Here is a 24,503-nt window from a genome sequence, read left to right as displayed (position 1 = left end):
TTTATCCTGTATGTTTTAACTCACTGCTTACTCCCTTATTTCGTATGTTCTGCTTCTGCTATCTTACATGTTTTGTTTTTGCTATCACTTAAGCTAGCCTACATCAAAGGGTTCCCTTTGTCCCTCACTTCCTCTGCTATTCTTCTGCCTCAATTTTTCTCTGACTGATTTTAGGATTTTTGTCTTTGGTATTCTGGAGTTTTATTATGAGATGTCTGTGTATATCTTTATTAAGCAGCTGGGGCCACAAGCATGCGCCACCACGCCCAGCTAATTTTTGTATTTTTAGAAACAAGTTTTCATCGTGTTAGCCAAGACGGTCTTGATCTCTTGATGTCGTGATCCTCCCCTCCCGCCTCGGCCTCCCAAAGTGCTGGGATTACAGGCATGAGCCACCGCGCCCAGCATTGTTCTCATTTTTTAATGTCTCTACATCCCTACAACTCCCCACTCCCAGACTTACCAGAAACTTATTTGATTGGTCTTACTAAAGAAGCTGCTGTTGGTTTTCACTGAACTCTGTTTTCCTATTTATTCATTTCTGCTTTTACCTTTCTTTTCTTTCCTCTATTAGGCTCTCTATTTAACCTTATCACTAATAACAGGAAGCAATTATTGCGGTAATGAAAAATTCACGTGATGAAGGCTTAAACTAATTATACATAAGTATATACTCATAAATTCTGAAAGTTAATATAAGTTACCCTCATTTATGGTGGAATACATAACATAAAACTGTAAGGGAAGGATGATGGTAATTTGATCAAAGAAAATTTCATGGAAGTGCAATTTGATTTTCCAAGGGTTTTAGCATGAAGCCATAGGCTAAAATGGAAAGAAAAAGTGTTGTTGCAGATTTTGACCTTATGAAATAATTTACTGTTTCATTTCAAAGTGGGTAAAGGATAATTTAAGAAAAGTATACTCCAATAAAATATTATTTAGCAAACACAAATTAAAACGCTATACAGAAAGACAAATTATCAACTTGTCTTTTTATCACAGAAATGAACATTTATTGTTAACAGTATTTTTTTAGGTGCTGATTCTTTGTTTGAAAACATCTTTTTCACTGCCATGACAAAATCTGAACATTAAATTCTGAAAGACTGGCCTTATGACATGCAGCAAAATTACAGGAGACAGTTTAAAAGATTAAAAGAAAAATATTCTAATGCTACACTCCTTAATTAAAATCCAGGAAACAACTTCCAAGTTTAAACACTTCTGTTTTTATTAAAGAAAGTATAAAACATTGGATTCTATATTTTCAAACACTATTATTTTAAGAATCAGTCAAATCAGTTCGGTCTCTTCATACTGCCAACATGTCCAATTTCCGTCTTATTATATTTCTAAAAAATCTTGAATTCTGAAAAATAGAAAAAAAAATGTAAATTGCTGACCCCAACATTGTTTTTAAAAAGCTTAATAGTGATTAAATAAACATATCCAAATTTACCATAACCATTTTTAAGTGTGCAACTCTGCAGTGTATATTCATTGTTGTGCAGTTAATCTCCAAAACTGGAGACAGCATCCTGTTGTCCAGGCTGGAGTGCAGTGGCCCGAACTCACCTCACTGCAACCTCCACTTCCCAGATTCAAGTGATTCTCCTGCCTCAGTCTCTCATATAGCTGGGATTACAGGTGGGTGCCACCATGCCTGGCTAATTTTTGTATTTTTAATAGAGACGGGGTTTTGCCACGTTGGCCAGGTTGGTCTCAAACTCCTAACCTCAAGTGATCCGCCTGCCTTGGCCTCCCAAAGTGCTGGGATTACAGGCGTGAGCCACTGTGTATGGCCTCCAAAACTTTCATGCCATGAAAAACTCTCTATCTACCAAACAATTCCCCCTACCCACTTCCCAAGTCCTTGGTAACCACCATTCTATTTTCTGTCACTGTGAATTTTACTATTCTAAGTACCTCTTACAAGTGGAATAATATAGTATGTCCTTGTAATTGGCTTATTTCTCTAAGCATAATGTCCTCAAGGTTCATCTATATGACTGAGTTTTCTTCCTTTTTAGGGCTGAATGATATTCCATTGTGTTTATCTACTCATTCACTGATGGATGCTTGGGTTGTATACCCTTGACTATTATGAATAGTGCTGCTATAAACATGAGTACAAAAAGACCTGGCTTTCATTCTTTTCCATGTATACACAGAAGGATTAAGTAATAGATATGAGTAACACCTAATTTATTATGTTAATGACTTAGAGATCATGCTCATTGCAATAAACATTATTAACAAAGCCTAGTTTAAGTAAGCATGCATTTTAAAGTCCATGTGTTATTGAACTTTTACCTCTACCACACTAGTACAGAAGACATTAATGAAACTTCTTGGGCCTTCCTTGAGGTCTTTCCATTTTTCTTTCCATTTCCCTTTTCTGTTGATGTGCCTTAAACCTCTCAGCCATTGATACAAGCTCCTCTGGAATACTCTGAAATTATTCAATGTGTTGTTATTAGGATTCTGAGTTCTTTTCTACAACACTAAAATGCATCCAAGTAATTTCAGATAATCGCACAGCTGGTTACATGACATCCTTTAAACAGAAACGGGTATCTCGATTAAACCCTACATCCATCTACAGGCTATAAAATTTGCTGCTTCAGCTGCTTCCAAGTGCCCTTTTTTTTTTTTTTTTTTTTTTTTTTGAGATGGAGTCTCGCTGTCACCCAGGCTGAAGTGCAGTGGTGCGATCTCGGCTCACTGCAGGCTCCGACCCCCAGGGTTCACGCCATTCTCCTGCCTCAGCCTCCCGAGTAGCTGGGACTACAAGCGCCCGCCACCATGCCCCGCTAATTTTTTTGTATTTTTAGTAGAGACAGGGTTTCACTGTGTTAGCCAGGATGGTCTTGATCTCCTGACCTCGTGATCCGCCCGCCTTGGCCTCCCAAAGTGCTGGGATTACAGGCGTGAACCACTGCGCCTGGCCCCAAGTGCCCTTAATGCGCCTTTATATGGTAGCATTTTCTATATATTCTTTCTGACCTCTGAGCCTGAATATGTTCCCCCTGCTGGAACATTTACCCCATCTTCTACAACTCTCCCCACCTCCACTCTACTGATTTCTTCCTCAGCGGGGCTTTCATTGCTCACCCCCATTAGATTAAGTTTCCCAGTTATATGCTCCCATAGTTTCTTATCATTGCCATGCTAAAGCCCTCAAAACGTGTTGAAAACTTATTTGAAGTTTCCTGATAAAGAGCAAGCCATAGTACCTGGCATAACTGACTGAGAAACTGATAACAGGTAGATTTCTAATGAATTGCATAGTCTCACCTGATTTGCTCTTTCCAGAATAGTAATTAATTCAGAGGCAACCCTCCAATCATTTCTAGTCAAAGTTGTAATGGAAACACCAGTCCTCCTTTAGTGTGGGGGAAAAAACTCATGTCATCTCATTTATAATATGTATTCATTATTCAGTTAATACAGAATAAGACAAATGAAAACTTTTTCACAGAAGCTGGAATGTATTAAGATTTAAGGTCAAACAGATTTGGAATCTAAATCTGCTGTGGTTTAAACAGCAAAGGGGGTATATGATGGTACCTCTCTTTTATTTATTTATTTATTTTTTGAGACGGAGTCTTGCACTGTCGCCCAGGCTGGAGTTGCAATGGCGCAATCTTGGCTTACTGCAACCTCTGCCTCATGGGTTCAAGTGATTCTCCTGCCTCAGCCTCCCGAGTAGCTGGGACTACAGGCGCCTGCCACCACGCCCAGGTAAGTTTTTTGTATTTTTAGTAGAGACAGGGTTTCACCGTGTTAGCCAGGATGGTCTCGATCTCCTGACCTCATGATCCACCTGCCTCGGCCTCCCAAAGTGCTAGGATTACCGACGTAAGCCACCATGCCCGGCCCAGTGGTAGCTCTCTTAAGAGGAAAAAGGTCTTCTCATATCCATACTAATTTGTCAATAACCTTCAGAGTAACCACTGGGTACAGAGCCCAGTGGTGACACTAGATATAAAACACATAGAACCAGATATAAGAAGCTAATCATGGATGGAATCAGGTTGAGTCTGGCACAAGCAAATGAACAGGGATAAATAAAGTAGCAAGCAGAATCTGAGAAGTAGCTGAAAAATTATAGGTAATAGAAAAAATGGTTTTCTGGGCAAGAAGTTCGTGAGAGGAATAAGGAGAATCTAGAATTGGCCTTTCATGGGTGGACTAAGCTTACTTACCCTGCTCTTCCTGTGCGCCCTATTCGGTGTACATATTCTTCAATATTCCGTGGAAAGTCAAAATTATAGACATGTGTAACATCATGGACATCAAGTCCTCTAGAGGCTAGATCAGTTGCAATTAGTATTCTCACTTTGCCTAGAAAGTAAAGCCAAATGAACACTGAACCATTCTGGTATAAACCAACCCAAGATCTAAAAAGTATATTTGCCCTAACTAATTTAATCAATTTTATTTCTTACTGTTTACATTAAAATGCTTACTTTGTGAAAATGGAAAAGTAACTGCCGGCAAGTTACAAGATACCATGTTTCAGCAAATGGGTCCTAAACCCTTCGAACCATGACAGAAAGATACATTTTTCAGATAACTTCAGATATATTTTCTGTTGCATATTAATACCTTGATATCCAAGTTTAAAGTCTTTTGTGTTTATTTAATGCTTAAAGGCAGATTAATGTTTAGAGCTCTAATGAGTGTAGTTTTAGGATACAGAAGGTGAGGATAGATCTTAGAAATAAATGGGTTTCATGAAAAGATGTCACTCAGCCAAGCCCAGGTATTGCACTAATTTTAAACTATATGAAATATTAATTACATAAACATACCTGTTTTAAAGTTCTCTAATGCTTTCTCCCGATCTCTCTGTTCTCTATCTCCATGCAGAGACTCTATTGATATATTTCCAAGTATTAGGTCACTTGATAAGTGATCCGCACTGAAGCAAAAGATAAACTCAGCATTCTTAGGTGCTTATTCTAATGCCACCAGTTTTACTTCTGTTAGCAAAAATCTAAAGTAACATAACAGACTTATCACCCCCATTTGAAATTAGTATACAAATAGAAATGATCCTAATCAATTTAATTAATTATAATGGACACACAAGAAAAAACACCTACACAGCTTTTCGAGAAACGAAGACAATGACTTTGTCTGTGGATGACATATTCTGTAGAAAAGTTTGCATGTGACTCCATTTCTCTTCCTCGGTGGTTACAATTATATTTTGCTTCACTGAACTTACAGCCTAAAGGATTCAAAGAACATAGTTCATCAAGGTCATCATGATTGAGGGTGAGACCACATACATCAGCTCAAAATGCATCTTCTCTCTCATTGGTTAACGTTTTTAATAAACTGCTAAGCAAAATGGCAGACGTCCTAAAAAAATTACCTGTTTCTACTCAAGATTTGTATCTTAGACGTCACTTAACCTCAAAATACTATTGGTACCATTCCTTCAACCAACTATTTGTCTCTAATCATTTTATTTATTTATTTTTGAGACAGAGTCTCACTGTGTCACCCGGGCTGGAGTGCAGTGGTGCAATGTCTCTAACCATTTTATAAAACAAATGTTAAATGGATCACCATTTATAAATCCCTAATGAAATAAGGGGCGTAGGCAATGACCCATTATTATTAAAGATTAAGTGAAAGGCCAATTTCATTTATTAATGATTAAGCAAAAAGCCAGAAAGAGAACTTTATATATTATAATGGAGGGTTCCCACTGACATCACATGAACCCAATATTCAGTCTTAACTTCATAAAGGGAATAGACTTATATTTATGTATATATGTAGACTTATGTTTAGACCCTGATTCTAACAGGGTTAAAATTAGGTATCAGAAAAATATAAACCCTGACTTTGCTGGGTGCGGTGGCTCACGCCTGTAATTCCAGCACTTTGGGAGGCCAAGGGGGGCGATCACCTGAGGTCAGGAGTTTGAGACCAACCTGGCCAACATCGCAAAACCCTGTCTCTACTAAAATACAAAACTTAGCCAGGAGTGGTAGCCATGCTTGTAATCCCAGCTACTCAGGAGGCTGAGGCACAAGAATCACTTGAACCCAGGAGGCAGAGGTTGCAGTGAGCTGAGATCACCCTACTGCACTCCAGCCTGGGCAATAGAGTGAGACTCTGTCACAAAAAAAAAAAAATATATATATATATATATATATATCTATAGATTATATCTATATCTATATATATAGATAGATATATCTATCTATCTATATATAGATATCTATCTATATATAGATATCTATCTATCTATATATAGATATCTATCTATCTATCTATATATAGATATATATATATAGGCCCTGACTAGAGGTTGATGGTATTAGCTGACTATTGAAATTTCAAATGAGATAATGGTATTATAGCTCTATTAAAACTATATGCAAGTGTGATTTGCCCTAAAACTGGGGAGTGGGCAGACTAGGCACACCAAAATTAGCTATCTTCAGAATTTTCATAAGAAATGTTAAACAATAGTAATAAAAAAAAGCTTACAACTAGATCCAATGTACCAACATAGACAATCATTGGTTCTTTCAAATAAGATTGTGCGAGGCGATGAACTGAATGAGGCCATGTAGCACTGGGAATACAAGTTGCAAACATTACAATTTTGTCGTAAAAACATTACTATGTTTCCTTAAGCATGCTATGAACCAAGTTACTCGTGAAAGACAAATTTAGTACTTCTTATTTTTTCAATAAGTAAGGCAAATTTAACCGTTAATTCACTGATTACTCAACTACTGTAAAGCTATTAGATGAAACAAATATGTTTAATAAATAGGTTTTTGGCTGGGCCCAGTGGCTCACGCCTGTAATTCCAGAACTTTGGGAAGCCAAGGCAGGTGGATCACCTGAGGTCAGGAGTTCAAGATTAGCCTGGCAACATGATAAAACCCCATCTCTACTGAAAATACAAAAATTAGCTGGGTGTGTTAGCGGGTGCCTGTAATCCTAGCTACTCCAGAGGCTGAGGCAGGAAAATGGCTTGAGCCCAGGAGGCGGAGGTTGCAGTGAGCCGAGATTGTGCCACTGTACTCCAGCCACCACAACAAAAGCGAAACTCCGTCTCATAAATAAGTAAATAAATACTAGGTTTTTATGAACCAAAGGATACCTGTACACCTTCAACTAAATACTAATCTATGAAAAGGTAAGGCCGTGTGTGGTGGCTCATGTCTGTAATCTCAGCACTTTGCGAGGCTGAGGAGAGGCGGATCACTTGAGGTCAGGAGTTCAAGACCAGCCTGGTCAACATGGGGAAACTCTGTGCCTACTAAAAATACAAAAATAAGTCAGGCGTGGTGGTGCATGCCTATAATCCCAGCTACTCAGGAGGCTAAGGCAGAAGAATCACTTGAATCTGGGAGGCAGAGGTTGCAGTGAGCAGAGATCACGCCACTGCACTCCAGCCTGGGTGACAGAGTGAGACTCTGTCTCAAAAAAAAAAAAAAAAAAGACAAAAGGTACTAAAAGGGATTACTGTTAGGTTAATTTTATCTCTTGGCCTTTATAAACGACAAAAAAAATCCAATTTTTCATAGTGTCAGCAGGCAATACCAAGTATTTAAGCCAAATAAAAATCTTTTTTTTTTGAGATGGAGTCTTGCTCTGTCACCCAGGCTGGAGTGCAGTGGCATGATCTCGGCTCACTGCAAGCTCCACCTCCCAGGTTCATGCCATTCTCCTGCCTTAGCCTCCCGAGTAGCTGGGACTACAGGTGCCTGCCACCACTCCTGGGTAAATTTAGTAGAGACAGTGTTTCACCGTGTTAGCCAGGATGGTCTTGATCTCCTGACCTCGTGATCCGCCTGCCTCAGCCTCCCAAAGTGCTGGAATTATAGGCGTGAGCCACAGCGCCTGGCCATAAAAATCTTTTAAAATGTTGTTGGCTCATGCCTATAATCCCAGCACTTTGGGAGGCTTAGGTGGGTGGATCACTTGAGCTCAGGAGTTCAAGACTAGCCTGGGCAACATGGTAAAAACTCTGTCTCTACAAAAAATACAAAAATTAGCTGGGTGTGGTGGCATGCACCTGTAGTTCCAGTTACTCAGAAGGCTGAGGTGGGAGAATCACTTGAGCTGGGAAGGCTGAGATTGCAGTGAGCCAAAATGGTGCCACTGCACTCCATCCTGGGTGACAGAGTGAGACCCTATCTCAAAACACAAAACAAAACAAACTTTCAAAATATACTGATCAAAGAATATCTGCATTTAAATGTTTCCTCAACTATATATAAAATAATGAAAGTGACCACTTTTTATACCTTCACAGTAATTCAATAAAATCTAAGTTCTCTTTTCTTGGGCTGGGCATTGTGGCTCAAGCTTGTAATCCCAGCACTTTGGGAGGCCTAGATAGATGGATCACCTGAGGTCAGGAGTTTGAGACCAGCCTGGCCAACATGGCGAAACTCCATCAGTAAAAATACAATAATTAGCTGGGCATGGTGACGTGTGCCTGTAAGTCCCAGCTACTAAGGAGGCTGAGACAGGAGAATTGCTTGAACCCGGAAGGCAGAGGTTGCAGTGAGCCGAGATCGTGCTGCTGCACTCCGGCTTGAGTGTCAGCGAGACTTTGTCTCAAAATAAATAAATACATTCACTTTTCTTGAAATAGGAAGGTTATTTGTAATAAAACTATGTGAGGGGATTTTGTATTTTTTAAATTTTATATTATTTATACTAATAAAGACAAAGTATATAAGCCCAGGATATATCATTCTTTTTTTTTTTTTTTTTTTTCTTTTGAGACAGATTTTCACTCTTGTTGCCCAGATTGGAGTGCAGTGGCATAATCTTGGCTCACAGCAACCTCTACCTCCCAGGTTCAAACGATCCTCCTGCCTCAGTCTTCCCAGTAGCTGGGACTACAGGTGTGCGCCACTGTGCCCGGCTAAGTTTGTATTTTTAGTAGAGACGAGGTTTCACCATGTTGGCCAGGCTGGCCTCAAACTCCTGACCCTCAGGTGATCCACCCACCTCGGCCTCCCAAAGAGCTGGGATTATAGGCATGAGCCAGTTTGCCCGGCCAATGTTGTTATTTATACTAATGAAGACAAAGGATATAAGCCTAGGAGATATCATTCTTTATAGATCACTCTATATTCAAATAATCATTGCTTCCTGTTTTATTGTGAGCAATAAGTATTCAGTAATCAAATGCTTATCTCCTTAGACAAGTGAACCCTTTATTCAAAAGTGAGACCTTACTATGATAAGTAAATGTTTGTGTTGAAATCCCTATCTGTAACTTAGGAAACCCAACAGTCATGAATAAGCACTTATTGTTACACTGGTCTACTTCCAATGTTATGAGATGTTTCACCTAAAGATTTCAACATTTCCAAGTAATGCTCAAATATTGTGGGAAAATCCAAACAGAATGAGATTCTATTCCACTGATTTCTATTTTGCACACAGTAATTAGGCATATACCTACCTGGTCATAACTGTCTGCCTATCTGGGCGCACATCTAACAAAATCTTCATTATCTGGGGTTCAAATCCCATGTCCAACATCTTGTCTGCTTCATCTAAAACCTGCAATGACAAAAAAGAATGTGGTTAGATTAGATATGGAAGGCAGGTAATAACACATATGCTTTCTTTATTAGTAGAACACTAAGAAAGGCTTTTCTCATTTCCCCTATTACTTAAGCCACGATTTTAATTTCTCCAGAGGTCAGAATACTAAGCAATTTATCATTGTATGTTGTCTATATGGATTTTTGTTGGCTTTCCAATAGCTTCCAAATCTCCTTAAACAAAATTTTAAGTGTCTAAAATATCCAAGTAGATTTTAATTACTGTGTACCTATTTTCCAAAATTTAAAGTAAACATGCATGATAATTTCAAATAGAAGTCTTAATTCTTTCAACATGCTAAAGAGAATGAGAAATATTCCTACAGCCATTATAAAATTGACAGCCATAGCCTGGTGTGGTGGATCACGCCTGTCATCCCAGCACTTTGGCAGGCCGAGGCAGGTGGATCACCTGAGGTTAGGAGTTTAAGACCAGCCTGGCCAACATGGTGAAACCTCGTCTCTACTAAAAAGAAAAAATTAGCCAGGTGTGGTGGTGGGAGCCTGCAGTCCCAGCTACTGGGAAGGCTGAGGCAGGAGAATCACTTGAACCTGGGAGGTGAAGGTTGCAGTGAGCCAAGATCATGCCACAGCACTCCAGCCTGGGCAACAAGAGCAAAACTGTGTCTCAAAATAAAAAAATAAAAAATAAAATAAAATCGACAGCCATTCTAAAAGAAACTGATACTCAAGCACTTGGGAGTTGATTAAAACTATTAAAAGCTCAAGGGGAGGGAAGAGAAAATAAAATAATAGTTCAGTCATTTTTTATTTTTTGAGATGGAGTTTCGCTCTTGTTGACCAGGCTGGAGTGCAATGGCATGATCTTGGCTCACTGCAACCTCCGCCTCCCAGGTTCAAGCGATTCTCCTGTCTCAGCCTCCAGAGTAGCTGGGATTACAGGTGCATGCCACCACACCTGGCTAATTTTTGTACTTTTAGTAGAGACGGAGTTTCATCATATTGGTCAGGTTGGTCTCGAACTCCTGACCTTAGGTGATCCACCTGCCTTGGCCTCCCAAAGTGTTCGGATTACAGGCGTGACCCACTGCGCCCGGCCAGTTCAGTTATTTTTGAACCCAACATCCCAAACCCCTATTTCCATGATTACCAAGTAGGTTATATTCTTCAGATTGACAAAGTTATTCATTTGCAGATCATTCAATCTTCCAGGAGTTGCAATTATGATATCTACACCTTTTCTAAGCTCTTCTATTTGTTCATCTCTATTTCCACCACCATATACACAAACACTTAAAAAGAAAAAATCTAAAGGTTAATGTTTAGGCACAGAATATCTCATCACAACTTAAAATCCAATAAAAGGGATAAAAATCAATTATCAGGTACCTTTAGGGGTATCTGCCCCTTTCTGAGAATTATGTACACCCATCAATCCATAATGTTGTATCCTAAAGAGCAATATTTGTACCATCACCTGACCCAGGCTCTGATTGATTAGAGTAGTGCTAAATGCCTGACCCATGTTGAGCCATTTGGATTCTCTGAATGTGTGAACAATGATGGGGAAGATGTATAAAGCTACAAATGATTAAAATATGATACTGGTGAAGGAATGGAAAAAAAAATTACCTACCTCCGAAGCCCTTTATATGAATATTTGCAACATTCTCCTTCTACTTGAAGTGCTAATTCCCGAGTGGGAGTTAGAACTAACATTCCAGGTCTATTCCTTTGACCTTTAAGGCTTTGGAGAGAAAACAGATTAATATTAAATTACTTGTCTCAGATGCATGGTACATTTATTCAGTGCCATCAAGATTTGTAGCAACAAGCCAGGCGTGGTGGCTCACGCCTGTAATCCCAGCACTTTGGGAGGCCAAGGCGGTCGGATTACCTGAGGTCATGAGTTTGAGACCAGCCTAGCCAACATGGTGAAACCCCATCTCAACTAAAAATATAAAAAATTAGCCAGACATGGCAGCAGGCGCCTGTAATCCCAGCTACTTGGGAGGCTGAGGCAGGAGAATCACTTGAATCCAGGAGCCGGAGGTTGCAGTAAGCCAGGATCGCGCCACTGCACTCCAGGCTGGGCAATAAGAGCGAAAACTCTGTCTCAAAAAAAAAAATTTTGTAGCAATGAGTATCAGTTAGATATAGTTAGACTATGCCTTTTTGTGAGAAGGTATATGATTAAAAGTAGTCTCTATATGTTACAGACTTTGCTAATTAAAATCTATGTACCTAAAAAATGGCTGACATTACATAGAATATGCCAAATTCCCCATAAGAAAATGTATTATTTTATCAGATATAAGATTGCTTTACTGAGAGATTAGTGTTAGTTTCTATACACTTTTTCTTATTACAAAAACAATACATATTTACCATAAAGTAGGGAAATTAAAAAAAGCCACACACCCTAAAATCCAACTTCCCAATACCAGCCTTTTGTTTAAGATGGTCTTTTCATTAACATTTAAAATGTCAAATATTTTATCATGGAATAAATAAGTGTATTGAACATAGTTTAAACAGTTTCCACTGTTTCACTACTAAGGCTTTTGGTAGATATTACCTATTGCCTCCTAAAAATGTTTTGCCAGTTTATACTTTCACCAGCACAATTTAAGTGTCTAATTCTTTGCATCTTCTCTGAAGCTACGCATTACCTTTGGATCAAGCAATAGGTAAAGAAACTTTAATTAAATTTTTGATATCTAAATCTATTAAACCTCCATAAGAAGAAACCAGCCATAGGAATTCTTACCTGGGTTGAAGGTCCAGATGAATAAATCCAGGCATTAAATAACACAATGTTTTTCCTGTTCCAGTCTGGGCTACTCCTATAAGATCTATTCCTTGCAACACAATGGGCCATGCCTGTGACTGAAACGGAATAATAAACATTAACACAAAAAGTACATCTTTTGCTGGGCATGGTGGCTCACGCCTGTAATCCCAGCACTTTGGGAGGCCGAGGCGGGCAGATCTCCTGAGGTTGGGAGTTCGAGACTAGCCTGACCAACATAGAGAAACCCTGTCTCTACTAAAAATACAAAAATTAGCTGGGCATGGTAGCACATGTCTGTACTCCCAGCTACAAGGGAGGCTGAGGCAGCAGACTTGCTTGAACCTGGGAGACAGAGGTTGTGGTGAGCTGAGATTGCACCATTGCATTCCAGCCTGGGCAACAACAGCAAAACTGTCTCAAAAAAAAAAAAAAAAAGTACATATTTTTTGCCAACTGTTCCTTCTTTCCCAGCTCCAAACTTCTTTCAACAAAGATTTTTTGAACTCTAGGGAGAAGGTGCTGGGGGAATGCTAAGAGACAGCTGCTCCCTGGTGTCTTCTAACAATCAGATATCACTGGTTTTGAAGAAAATCATTGAGTGAAATATTGTAATTAATGAAAGCATACCTGAATAGGTGTTGGCTTTTGAAAACCTGCCTTTTTAATGTTTTCCATAACCTCAGGATAACACTGAAAGGCGTCATCAAATGTGCAGGCAGGATTGGGGATAGGTCGTTTCTCCCCATCCTTCAAGTCATCCCACGTTATGTTAAAATTTTCTTTCCTTCAAAGAATAAAAAACATCAGTGGCTTTCCTCACTTTACTCCCCAAGCAAGACATTCTCCAAAATCAGTTCTGGTCTTATCTAGAAATTCAACTACAACTGATTAAAATGAGACTGTCAGGGAAGTTATAATGAAATGCATAAAGAAATAGAAGCAGGAGTCCATCTGTCTCTTATCTGAGAATAGTTGCAATGGAAAAGTTAAAAACATTATACAGTAGTAGGTCAATGAATGTTTCATGGATCAAAGATGAGGAGCCTGAAAATCATGCTTCATAAATTAAAACCAGATTTGGCAAACATTGAGGGCCTATGATGTTCCATATTTCATTAATGCATCCTTAAAAATCCTATGTGTTAGGAAGTATTCTCAATTTGACAGGTGATCATACAGTAAGTTACCCTGCTCCTCACCTTAACCATTCTGCTATTCCATGCATCTCTTAGTTTTATCAGACTTTAATAGTAAGAAAAACCATTGCAATTAAAACCTTCCAATTTCAGGTAACAAGGACTGAAGAGTTTAAGAAATTAACAAGATTAGATCTTTTTTTTTTTCAATTCAACTACTGGAGAAATAATTCTCTAAAATTGCTGTCCAATATAGTAGGCACTAGCCACACATGGCTATTTCAATTTAATATAAACATTCATTTGCTTAATTACACCAGCCATACTTTAAGTGCCAGTCTACTCCATTGGACACAAATATAGACCATTTTCCATCACTGCAGGAAGTTTTACTAGACAACAATGTTCTAAAATATCATGTAAGTGGACACATTTTCATTTGAATATTGAAGGCGTAGCCTTCAAATATCATTTCACATTTGCCCAAAGTGTTAATACCAATAACCTAACTATACAAATACTTACACAACTAGGTAATAAAACTACCCACCTCCAACTATCTGCTTGTACTTTTGACATGGTGCTTGTGGCAGTGGACTCTTTATAAAAGTTTTTCTTAATTGGTGGTAAATCTGGGACAAAGGCGAAAATCCACACTGATAAATTTTACAGCATCATGAATACTTAGTCAAAGCTACAGAAATCATACTACAATATATTTTATTTACCATGCATACCATTTGATAGTTCTACACTTTGCCAACGAGGCTTGCTCCCATCGAAGAGATCTCCCTTTCTGGAGGTTAGGCACAGTAGCTTACACCTCTAATCCCAGCACTTTGAGAGGCTGGCAAGGGAGCATCACTTGAGCCTGGGCAAAATAGTGACACCCTGTCTCTACAGAAAATTTTTAAAGATTAGCCTGGTGGCCAGGCGCAGTGGCTCATACCTGTAATCTTGGCACTTCAGGAGGCTGAGGCGGGTGGATCACCTGAGGTCAGGAGTTTGAGATGAGCCTGACCAACATGGTGAAACCCGTCTCTACTAAAAACAAAAAATTACAAAAATTCTCCCAGCACAGTGGCACATGCCTGTAATCCCAGCTACTCAGAGAGGCGGAGGTTGCAGTGAGCCGAGACAGCACCACTGCACTCCAGCCTGGGCAACAAAAGTGAAACTCTGTCTCAGAAAAAAAAAGGGGCCAGGGGGTGGCAGCTCACGCCTGTAATCCTAGCACTTTTGGGAGGCCAAGGCGGGTGGATCACCTGAGGTCAGGAGTTCGAGACCAGCCTGGCCAACATAGTGAAACCCTATCTGTACTAAAAATACAAAAAATTAGCCGAGCATGGTGGCAGACGCCTGTAATCCTAGCTACTCAGGAGCCTGAAGCAGGAGAATCACTTGAACCCAGGAGGCAGAGGTTGCACTGTGCTGAGATTGCGCCACTGCACTCCAGCCTGGGCAACAAGAGCAAAACTCCGTTTAAAAAAAAAAAAAAAAATTAGCCTGGCATGGTGGTATGTGCCTGTAGTCCCAACTACTTGAGAGGCTGAGGTGGGAGGATCACTTGAGCCTGGGAGATGGAGGCTGGAATGACCTGTGATTTTGCTACTCCACTCTAGCCTAGGCAACAGAGTGAAACCCTCAAAAAAAATTTAATAAAAATTAAAATGAAGCATGCTTTGTAAGACATCAAACACCACAACTGATAAATATACTCCCACACATAATAGTTTGATTATCTTTTCTTTGAAGGTCCATCCAATTCCTTTTTTAGAAATTAAATTTATATCCTTGGTCTACTCTCTTAAGTTACATTTCTTTTCTTTTCTTTTTTCTTTTTGAGATGGAGTCTTACTCTGTCGCCCAGGCTGGAGTGCAATGATGCAATCTCGGCTCACTGCAACCTCCACCTCCCAGGGTCAAGCGATTCTCCTGCCTCAGCCTCCTCAGTAGATGGGATTACAGGCATGTGCCACCACACCCAGCTAATTTTTGTATTTTTAGTAGAGATGGAATTTCACCATATTGCCCAGGCTGGTCTTGAACTCCTGACCTCAGGTGATCCACCAGCCTCGGCCTCCCAAAGTGCTGGGATTACAGGCATGAGCCACTGGGCCCGGCCTAGCTACATTTCTTAAAAGCTTATTATACCTCTTCCAAACTTAAATCCTTTCCCTGGTCCCTGATCCCAAATCTTCCCAACACAAACTGTTTAGGCCGCACAGGAAACGTAACTTGCAGAGGTCTTGACCAACATAGTAGCAATAACTGTCAATATTTTGGTTAACATATTAGTGCTTTTAAATTTTAAATAAAAGATGTTGTATTGCTGCCTCCTCCCGAGAGCCAAGGCTAGTGCTTGAATAATGAAGCATTATCCCCCATATATAATGTTCCACGTGAGAAATCTCATTTAAAATTCAAACAAAAGGGCTGGGTGGGGGGCTCACGCCTGTAATCCCAGCACTTTGGGAGGCCGAGGCAGGTGGATCACTTAAGGCCAGGGGTTTGAGACCAGCCTGGCCAACATGGTGAAACCCCATCTCTACTAAAAATATAAAAATTATCTGGGCTTGCTGGCACACATCATAATCCCAGGTACTTGGGAGGCTAAGGCACAGCAATCACTTGAGCCTGGGAGATGGAGGTTGTGGTAAGCCAAGATCGCGCCACTGCACTCCAGCCTGGGTGACACAGCAAGACTCTATCTCAAAAAATAAAATAAAATAAAATTCAAACAAGGCTGGGCACAGTGCCTGACATCTGTAATCCCAGCACTTTGGGAGGGTAAGAGGAGAGGATCACTTGAAGCCAGGAGTTCGAGACTAGCCTGGACAGGATAGTGAGATCTCATCTTTAAATTGAAAAATAAAAATCAAAAACAAAATTTAAACAAACAAACAAAATGCTGCCAAGAACTGTAATGCTTCTTATATTTAATGGCTTTCCCTTTTTTTTTTGCTCTTGTCAACCAGGATACTCCAAGATCTATTTTTACTCAATCACAGCAACAATGTTAACTTATGGTTTGCATGTTTACTCCCTTCCTATTTTCCCCCTGGGACTGATTTTTTCGTATTTCATTAGCCCTTTGCAGTGAGTTACCGCTGACAGACTATAAATAGGTTTAATATTTCCCCTATAGCATAAATGACAGCTGACAACATAGAAACTATCATAACCTAGGGACTAATTGCAGCATTTTAGATTTTACTATTTTCATATACATTTCATTACTAAAAATAAAACACAGACATTGTACAGAGAATAAAAACTGCAGTTAACAGAAACAATATATGTAAATATTAGGAAGCAGCACTGACCTGCCCACTTTGTTTTTTGCCATTTCAAACCTTCCTCTCTAATTTGATCCCAATCTATCAATGGCCGATCTCCTGCAACAACATTGCTATCTGTGCTTCCATCTTTTCCAACGGAAGGTTGGAATGCAGTATCTGTTAAAAACATTTGTATCGATTAGTTTTTTTCTTTCTTTTTTTTTTTTTTTTTTTTTTGAGACGGAGTCTCGCTCTGTCCCCCAGGCTGGAGTGCAGTGGCGCGATCTCGGCTCACTGCAAGCTCCACCTCCCAGGTTCACGCCATTCTCTTGCCTCAGCCTCCCCAGCAGCTGGGACTACAGGCGCACGCCGCCACGCCCGGCTAATTTTTGTATTTTTTAGTAGAGACGGGGTTTCACCATGTTAGCCAGGATGGTCTCTATCTCCTGACCTTGTGATCCACCCACCTCGGCTTCCCAAAGTGCTGGGATTACAAGCGTGAGCCACCGCGCCCGGCCTCTAGTTTGTTTTTTAATAACCAGACAATGCTTAAAATATAAAATTTGGGGTTTCTGTACCACATTAACATGACAACCTTGTCATTTGTTATCATTCAACAACTTATAAAAATTTAATTTGATTGGAGAAGGTAAGTAAAATAATACAAGCCTAATGTTTGCTAAAATATTGTCATACCCATTACTCAGTCGTTACAATAATATTCCTGGGAAGCAGATATTATCTCAGATGAACAGACGAAGAGCCAGGCTTGGTAGCTCACTCCTGTAATACCAGCACTTTGTGAGGCTGGTGGAGAGGATCGCTTGAACTCAGGACTCAAGACTAGCCTAGGCAACGTGGTGAAACCCCATCTCTACTCTACAAAATTTAATTAGCTGGGTGTGTGGCACACACCTGTGGTCCCAGCTACTCGACAGGCTGAGGTGGGAGAATCACTCCCGCCCAGGAGGCCAAGGCTATAATGAGCCATGATCACACCACTGCACTCCAGCCTGGAAAACACAGTGAGAACCTGTCTCAAAACAGTTTTAAAAATAAAATAAAAATAAAAATAAATAAATGAGACAGATACAAAAATAGAATCTTAGACCTTGTCTTTTTCCCCAAGAAACACTAAAAGGCAATGGTGCCTTCTAAACCCAGGTGTCTCTATTCTACTTTCACATTGCATCTAGATATGATTCAGTAATTGTTTTCTCTATTCTAAACAGACCTGAGATTTTTAAAATAACCAAATATTTAAGCAGTTTTCAATGTCAGCCATGAATCTGAAGACAAGACTAGGGTTAGGATCCTGGGACCAATCCTTACTCTACCCACTAACACTAAAGTGTGTGTATTAAAGGGTTATTTCCCTGCTTGCGAGAACTAGATTAACACAAAGACAAAAAATAAATAAATAAAAATAAAGGGTTATTTCATTTTCACTTCCCTGTGGCTAAAAGTAAAACTGCTAGGCATGAACATAGAGCTCTGGTATTTTAATTTGAGGAAAAATATTCTGGGCTTTCATTCATAGTAAAAAATCATTAAGACTACATTTATGGCAGCCGAATGCTTTGAATCAGAAAGTGAAATCAGGTATAATGGCTTATAACACTGAATGAAATTAAAAATTTTTAAAGGGCTTCAGTGGGAGAAAATTACTTACCAACTTCACATTCTGAATTGTAATTTTCTTCTAGCTTTTTAACAAAATTGTCTATCACTGCTTTTGCTTTCATTTGCATTGCCTTGCTGCCAAAAATTTTGACTAATGATTCTGGTTGTTCTTGTATTATCTAGGTACAAGGGGAAAAAGAGGTGAGACTTAAAAGTTCCCTAAAAAAAAAAAAAGTTCCCTAAGCCCCTAACCCCTTCCAACAATCACTCAACTTCAAAAACTATTACAGTATAAAGTAAATACAGTATTACTACCAATCAATGTCTAAATTTCTAGTTAGAGAAGAATACTACTTATAGTTACTCTGGGATTTACCTCCTGGTCAGAGGGAGAGGGGCAGGACAACCTGAACATTTAAAATTGGATAGCTAGGGAATAAACTCAGCAAATAGTGTAGAGAAATAATTAAGGCATTAACCTGACAGATAATATTATTTTGATTCTGAGGTCTCCAACCTATAAAATGGTATTTGTTTCGCTAATTTTACAGAATTGTAGGGCTGAAATGACATAATCTATGTGCTATATAGAGAGTTTATTGAACTGCCAGGTTACTTAGGTAAATTTTTAACTTGATGGGATTCTATACTTAACTCATGTATACTGTTAGGGGCTTACGTTTACAAGACTGACACATTTTGTGAATAGAATCTACAAGTAACACCTATCAACATCTATAATTTCAAATACCCTAATGGATTCAATATTTATCTAGAAAATACTGCACACCAAATTTTGCGTTAGGTTGGCAATTCAAACAATGTTTATCATCTACAGTATTTACAGGCACTACAACTCTGTATGAGTGCTGAAACGAGGCCATTATGGGATGCTATGGAAAGGGACAACTACACAGAATGGGGGCCTTAGACTTCCCTGAAAGGTGAGAAGGAATTATTTATGAGGAAAAAGCTATGGTAGCAGCGTGTGTCAGGAAGTGGGTGGAGTACTCAAGGAATCAGGGGAGAGGACACTGGAGAGAGTGAACAGGCCAGAATCAAGTCAACAACTTTAAGGAGTCTAGACTTACAGGCCTGAGATACTATGAAAGGCTTTCACATAGGAAAGGGACACAAATAATTTGTGTTTTAAAATGATTGTTCTAGCCAAGCGCAGTGGCTCACACCTGTAATCCCAGCACTTTGGGAGGCTGAGGCGGGTGGATTATTTGAGATCAGGAGTTTGAGACCAGCCTGGCCAATACAGTGAAACCCTGTCTCTACTGAAAGTACAAAAATTAGCCAGGCGAGCTGGAAGGGCACCTGTAATCCCAGCTACTCTGGAGGCTGAGGCAGGAGAATCTCTTGAACCCAGGAGGCAGTGGTTGCGGTGAGCTAAGATTGCACCAGTGCACTTCAGCCTGGGCGACAGAGCAAGACTCACGTCTCAAAAAAATATAAAAAAATAAAATTATCGTTCTGACCACAGTGGAGAATGATTAGAGGATACAAATAGAAGCAGGACATACAGTTGGGGGGAAGGCAAATGATGACATTCCCCGTGAGAAGCCCAAGAAATAGTCAAGACTTAGCAGTGAATGAGAATAAGGAAATACCAATGTGGATAGTCAGATTACAGACTTGTAAACTCAGTGAATGTTGCTATCATTCACTAAGATAGAGAATACAAGAGCTAGCCAAAGTTTGAGGAAAGGGTTCTCTCTGGAAGGAAGACCTTTTGGACATGATGAATATTCCAGTGATCTCATTCTTATGCAGATTATCTCTAACGATTTTTACCTCCGACTGGGCCTGGTGGCTCACACCTGTAATCCCAGCACTTTGGGAGGCAGAGGTGGGCGGATCACCCGAGGTCAGGAGTTCAAGACTAGCCTGGCCAACATGGTGAAACCCCATCTCTACTAAAAATACAAAAATTAGCCAGGCACAGTGGCATGTGCCTGTAATCCCAGCTACTCCAGAGGCTGAGGCAGGAGAATTGCTTGAACCCGGGAGGCGAAGGTTGCAGTGAGCCAAGATCGTGCCACTGCACTCCAGCCTGGGCGACAGAGCGAGACTCTGTCTCAAAAAAAAAAAAAAAATATTTTTACCTCCAAGAGTCCCAAAACCTACACCTGGAACAGCTTAAAATTCAGGTGGCTTCTTGAGAATAAGGAGTATGAAGAACTTTGGCAACTTACCTAATTTACCCTAGTATGTTAATAACTTGGCAGAAATTAGAGTTAAGGCCTGGTGCAGCGGCTCATGCCCGTAATCCCAACACTTTGGGAGGCCAAGGCAGGTGAATCACTTGAGGCCAGGAGTTGGGAGCAGCCTGGCCAACATGGTAAAACCCCGTCTCTACTAAAAATAAAAAATAAAAATAAAAAAAATTAGCTGGGCTTGGTGGTGGGAACCTGTAATTCCAGCTACTCAGGAGGCTGAAGCAGGAGAATTGCTTGAACCCAGGAGGCGGAGGTTGTAGCGACCTGATATCACGTCACTGCACTCCAGCCTGGGAGACAGAATGAGGCTGTCTTAAAAAGAAAAGTAGAGTTAGGTGCTCCCTTAGAAATGCATGATGCTCTCTTAAGGGCTGAAGAACACAGATGGCTTACTTGGATTGTGGTGTTTGTTGTACTTTGTATATTCTTTATTTTTGACCCACCACGACCTGTTTTTAAAAACAAAGGAATATATTGTTATAAGTTGAAATTAGTAAGTTGAAAATTTACCCATTTTCCTCAACAAACATTCTCTAGTTCTTCCCCCCAAATGCTCCTAGGGTTCAACAATCATTTTTTGTTTGGAAAGAGGGAAGCAAGAGGTTCTATTCCAAATTTTGGTGGGTTTTAGGAGACTCTTATCCCAGACAGGTGGAGACGATGGATTCTGTATCAGCTTGCACAAAACCTAATTGGGTCCAAATTGGTGGAGAGGATGTAGAAATTGGAACTCTTTCATACAACTCAACAAATAAGCTTTGAAAAATGGGCAAACACTTGAATAGACATTTCTCCAATGACACACAAATGGCCAACAGGCATGAGATGTTCAACATCACTAATCAGGTCCACGCAAATTGAAACCACAAAATGATTGTCACCTCACATCTGGTAGGATGACCATTATCAAAAACAGAAAAAAAGCGTTGGTAAGAATGTGGAGAAACTGGAACCCCTGAGTACTGCTGGTGGGATTGAAAATGGTGCTGCCACTATGGAAAATAGTATCGATTTCCTAAAAAATTAAAAATAAAATTAACATATGATCCAGCAGTCTCACTTGGGGTATACATCCAAAAGAATTTAAAGCAGAGTCTCAAAGATATATTGCACTCCCATTTTCATAATAACACTACCGAAATCAAAAGGTGGAAGCTACCCATTTATCATAGACTGATTAATAGATAAAGTAAGGTATATACTTAATAATGGAATACCATTCAGCCTTAGTAAGGAAGAAAATCCTGTCTCATGCTACAAAATGGGTAAGCCTGGAGGATATTATTCTTAGAGAAATGAGCCAATTACAAAGACAATTACTCATGATTCTACTTATATGGATTATCTAAAGTAATCTAACTCAGAAACAATGTAAATGGTGGTTCCCTGGGATGGGGCAGGAAAAAAATGGGGAGCTGTTCAAGGAGCATACAGTTTTAGTCATGCAAGTTCCAGAGATCTGGGATACAACATTGTGCTTATTGCTAGTATTGTGTGATATACATTTAAAAGAGGGTATTTCATTTTTTACAATAAAAAAGATGGATTCAGATCCAACATCAAGTGAGTGCTCTGCAGCACAGTGCCCTTTCATCTGCTAAGTATTAACTTAAGTGATTTTTATTGCAAACCTAGTGGCTTTCTTTCATGGAGCATCATTCTTCAGATCTTGAGCCCAAGCCTTCTGAAAGGCCAATGAATCTGTGGGTAGTATAGCAATTAGTCTTATAATGCACTATTTTGTAGCAGCCTCCATCTGTTCATTTTTCTCAGGTTTTAAAAACGGTGAAATATACCTAATAGGTAAAATGTGGCACTTTATACTCGGGCTTAATGGCAATCAATGGGGTAATCATTCTAATCATTTTTAAATGCTTTTCAAAAAAATTCAGAAATGGGCCGGGCACGGTGGCTTACGTCTGTAATCCCAGCACTTTGGGAGGCCGAGGTGGGTGGATCCACAGGAGTTCGAGACCATCCTGGGTAATATGGTGAAACCTCATCTTTACTAAAAACACAAAAATTAGCCAGGCGTGGTGGCGCACGTCTGTAATTTCAGCTACTAGGGAGGCTGAGGTGCAAGAATCGCTTGAGCCCGGGAGGTGGAAGTTGTAGTGAGCCGAGATCACGCCACACTGCACTCCAGCCGGGGCCACAGGGCTGTCTCAAAAAAAAAAAAAAAATCAAAAGAAAGAAAAAAATTAAAAAATTCAGAATTGAATGTTAACACTCAAGATGTAGTAAGAAAAGGTTTTTTTTTTAACTTTTTAAAAATTAAGGAAACTAAAAGCAAGATACAACTGCTCTAGGCAGCCCTACAATGACCTTATAGCTTTTCTTTGATTTCTGGCTCTAAATGGTACTCATAGAAAGACTGATTAAGTTTTGTTTTTCATTCTGGGGTTAGCTGTCTGTTAAAAGGCCTGTTCTAAGGATCCCTCTTCAGCCCTAAGACTTCATTAGTCTTCTAGGAGTTGCTCTCCCAAATACATTGTCTGTATAAACACCAAAAGGTGGATTAAATTACTTTTTTTTTTTTTTAAATTGAGACGGAGTCTTGCTCTGTCACCCAGGCTGGAGTGCAGTGGCGCGATCTCAGCTCACTGCCAACTTCTGCCGCCGGGTTCAAGCCATTCTCCTGCCTCAGCCTCCGGAGTATCTGGGATTACAGGCGCGCGCCACCACGCCCAGCTATTTTTTAAATATATATATATTTTTAGTAGAGACAGGGTTTCGCCATGTTGGCCAATCTGGTCTCGAACTCCTGATCTGGGGTGATCCGCCCGCCTCGGCCTCCCAAAGTGCTGGGATTACAGTCGTGAGCCAACGCGCCCGGCCAGATTAAATTATACTCTATCCCCAAGTTTTACAAATAGCTCTGGGAGAGACCTGAACCTCACTAGGTGGCAGCTGATTGGAGGTGAGGCAGTGAGGAGGAAATGCCTTCGCTCAGGCTCCGCCCCTGGCCCCACCTATCCTGCCCTGCCAGCCACACCCATTCTCACCGATTACCGCGCCCACAAATTGGGTCTTCAAAGCAAAACACAGCGGCGGTTCCTCGTGACCAGCGGCCACGGCCTCCGGGGGCCTAGAGGGGCCTCTCCAGCGACCACCTCTGCCGACACTATATCCTTCAGGACCTCTTCGATTCAACTCCTCCGCCGGCCTCCTCTCTGGCGCTCGGGACACTGTCGAGCTTCGCCGACTAGCAACGACCCATGTAGAGGCCTTGGGAGCTCCTCCGTGGTGGGACATTGTTCCAAGAAGGGGCGCGTCCGACGTCGTTGCCGTCCAGCTCTACACCACCTGACCGTGCCGTCGTAAGACTAGCGTGCCAGGGAAGCCACGCAGCCGCTACTTAAGGAGCCCGCACGAGGCTAGCACCCCACCCCCGGCCCACGCCCTCTATCCCGCCCACTTCGCCCTGATTTCACGCAGCCATTGGCCAGTGAGCGTCGTGGGCGGGACTTTCCCAGTTTTAGCCAATCGGCTTTCTGAACCGTGGGAGCATGCCTTGAGGTAGTCAATGTGCTCCACCGTGTATTCCTTTCCAGGCATGGGACTTTTTCCAAACGCCCACTTTGCTCCCGCCCCTACTGGACACACACCTCGGGTTCCTGGCATCTCAGTGCCTTGGAAACATTTTTTTTCTTTTTAAATAGAGACGGGGTGTCGCCGTGTTGCCCAGGCAGGTCTTGAACTCTTGGCTTCTGGCTTCAAGTGATCTTCCAGCCTCGGCCTCCCAAAGTGCTGGGATTACAGTCAGCCACTGCACCGGAAATGTTTTCAACCTTGACCAATAAAGGTAAGTCACTGTTACAAGGTGACCCAATCCACACATAAAAAACTTGAAACAACAGATTGACAAA

The 24,503-nt window shown here is 40.6% G+C and overlaps 1 protein-coding gene across 3 annotated transcripts; it reads right to left on the bottom strand.

Moving 5' to 3' along the window:
• Positions 1–1,209: 1,209 nt before the first annotated feature.
• Positions 1,210–24,391, bottom strand: DDX43 (DEAD-box helicase 43). 3 transcript variants are annotated; one of them, XM_002817063.3, is made up of 18 exons: positions 24,243–24,391; positions 23,640–23,960; positions 21,028–21,083; positions 18,459–18,588; positions 16,832–16,963; positions 14,056–14,137; positions 12,997–13,153; positions 12,346–12,464; positions 11,212–11,322; positions 10,726–10,867; positions 9,470–9,570; positions 6,520–6,607; positions 5,115–5,242; positions 4,821–4,930; positions 4,212–4,350; positions 3,301–3,388; positions 2,317–2,455; positions 1,210–1,372 (listed from the first exon to the last, which is right to left on the bottom strand). In XM_002817063.3, exons 2-17 carry the CDS (start codon positions 23,887–23,889, stop codon positions 2,342–2,344), a joined length of 1,947 nt encoding a protein of 648 aa, XP_002817109.1. In that variant the 5' UTR covers positions 23,890–23,960; positions 24,243–24,391; the 3' UTR covers positions 1,210–1,372; positions 2,317–2,341. The 3 variants fall into 3 exon arrangements, with proteins under 3 accessions (XP_002817109.1, XP_054413726.2, XP_054413727.2); XM_054557751.2 differs by lacking the exons at positions 3,301–3,388; positions 24,243–24,391 and having other exon boundaries at positions 23,640–24,008; XM_054557752.2 differs by lacking the exons at positions 3,301–3,388; positions 23,640–23,960; positions 24,243–24,391 and adding an exon at positions 22,266–22,330.
• Positions 24,392–24,503: the final 112 nt, after the last annotated feature.

This window comes from Pongo abelii, chromosome 5, assembly GCF_028885655.2.
Source record: "Pongo abelii isolate AG06213 chromosome 5, NHGRI_mPonAbe1-v2.0_pri, whole genome shotgun sequence".
Classification (NCBI taxonomy): Eukaryota; Metazoa; Chordata; class Mammalia; order Primates; family Hominidae; genus Pongo; species Pongo abelii.
The sequence above is the reverse complement of the archived record's forward strand: the minus strand, read 5'-3'. Positions and strand labels throughout refer to the sequence as shown.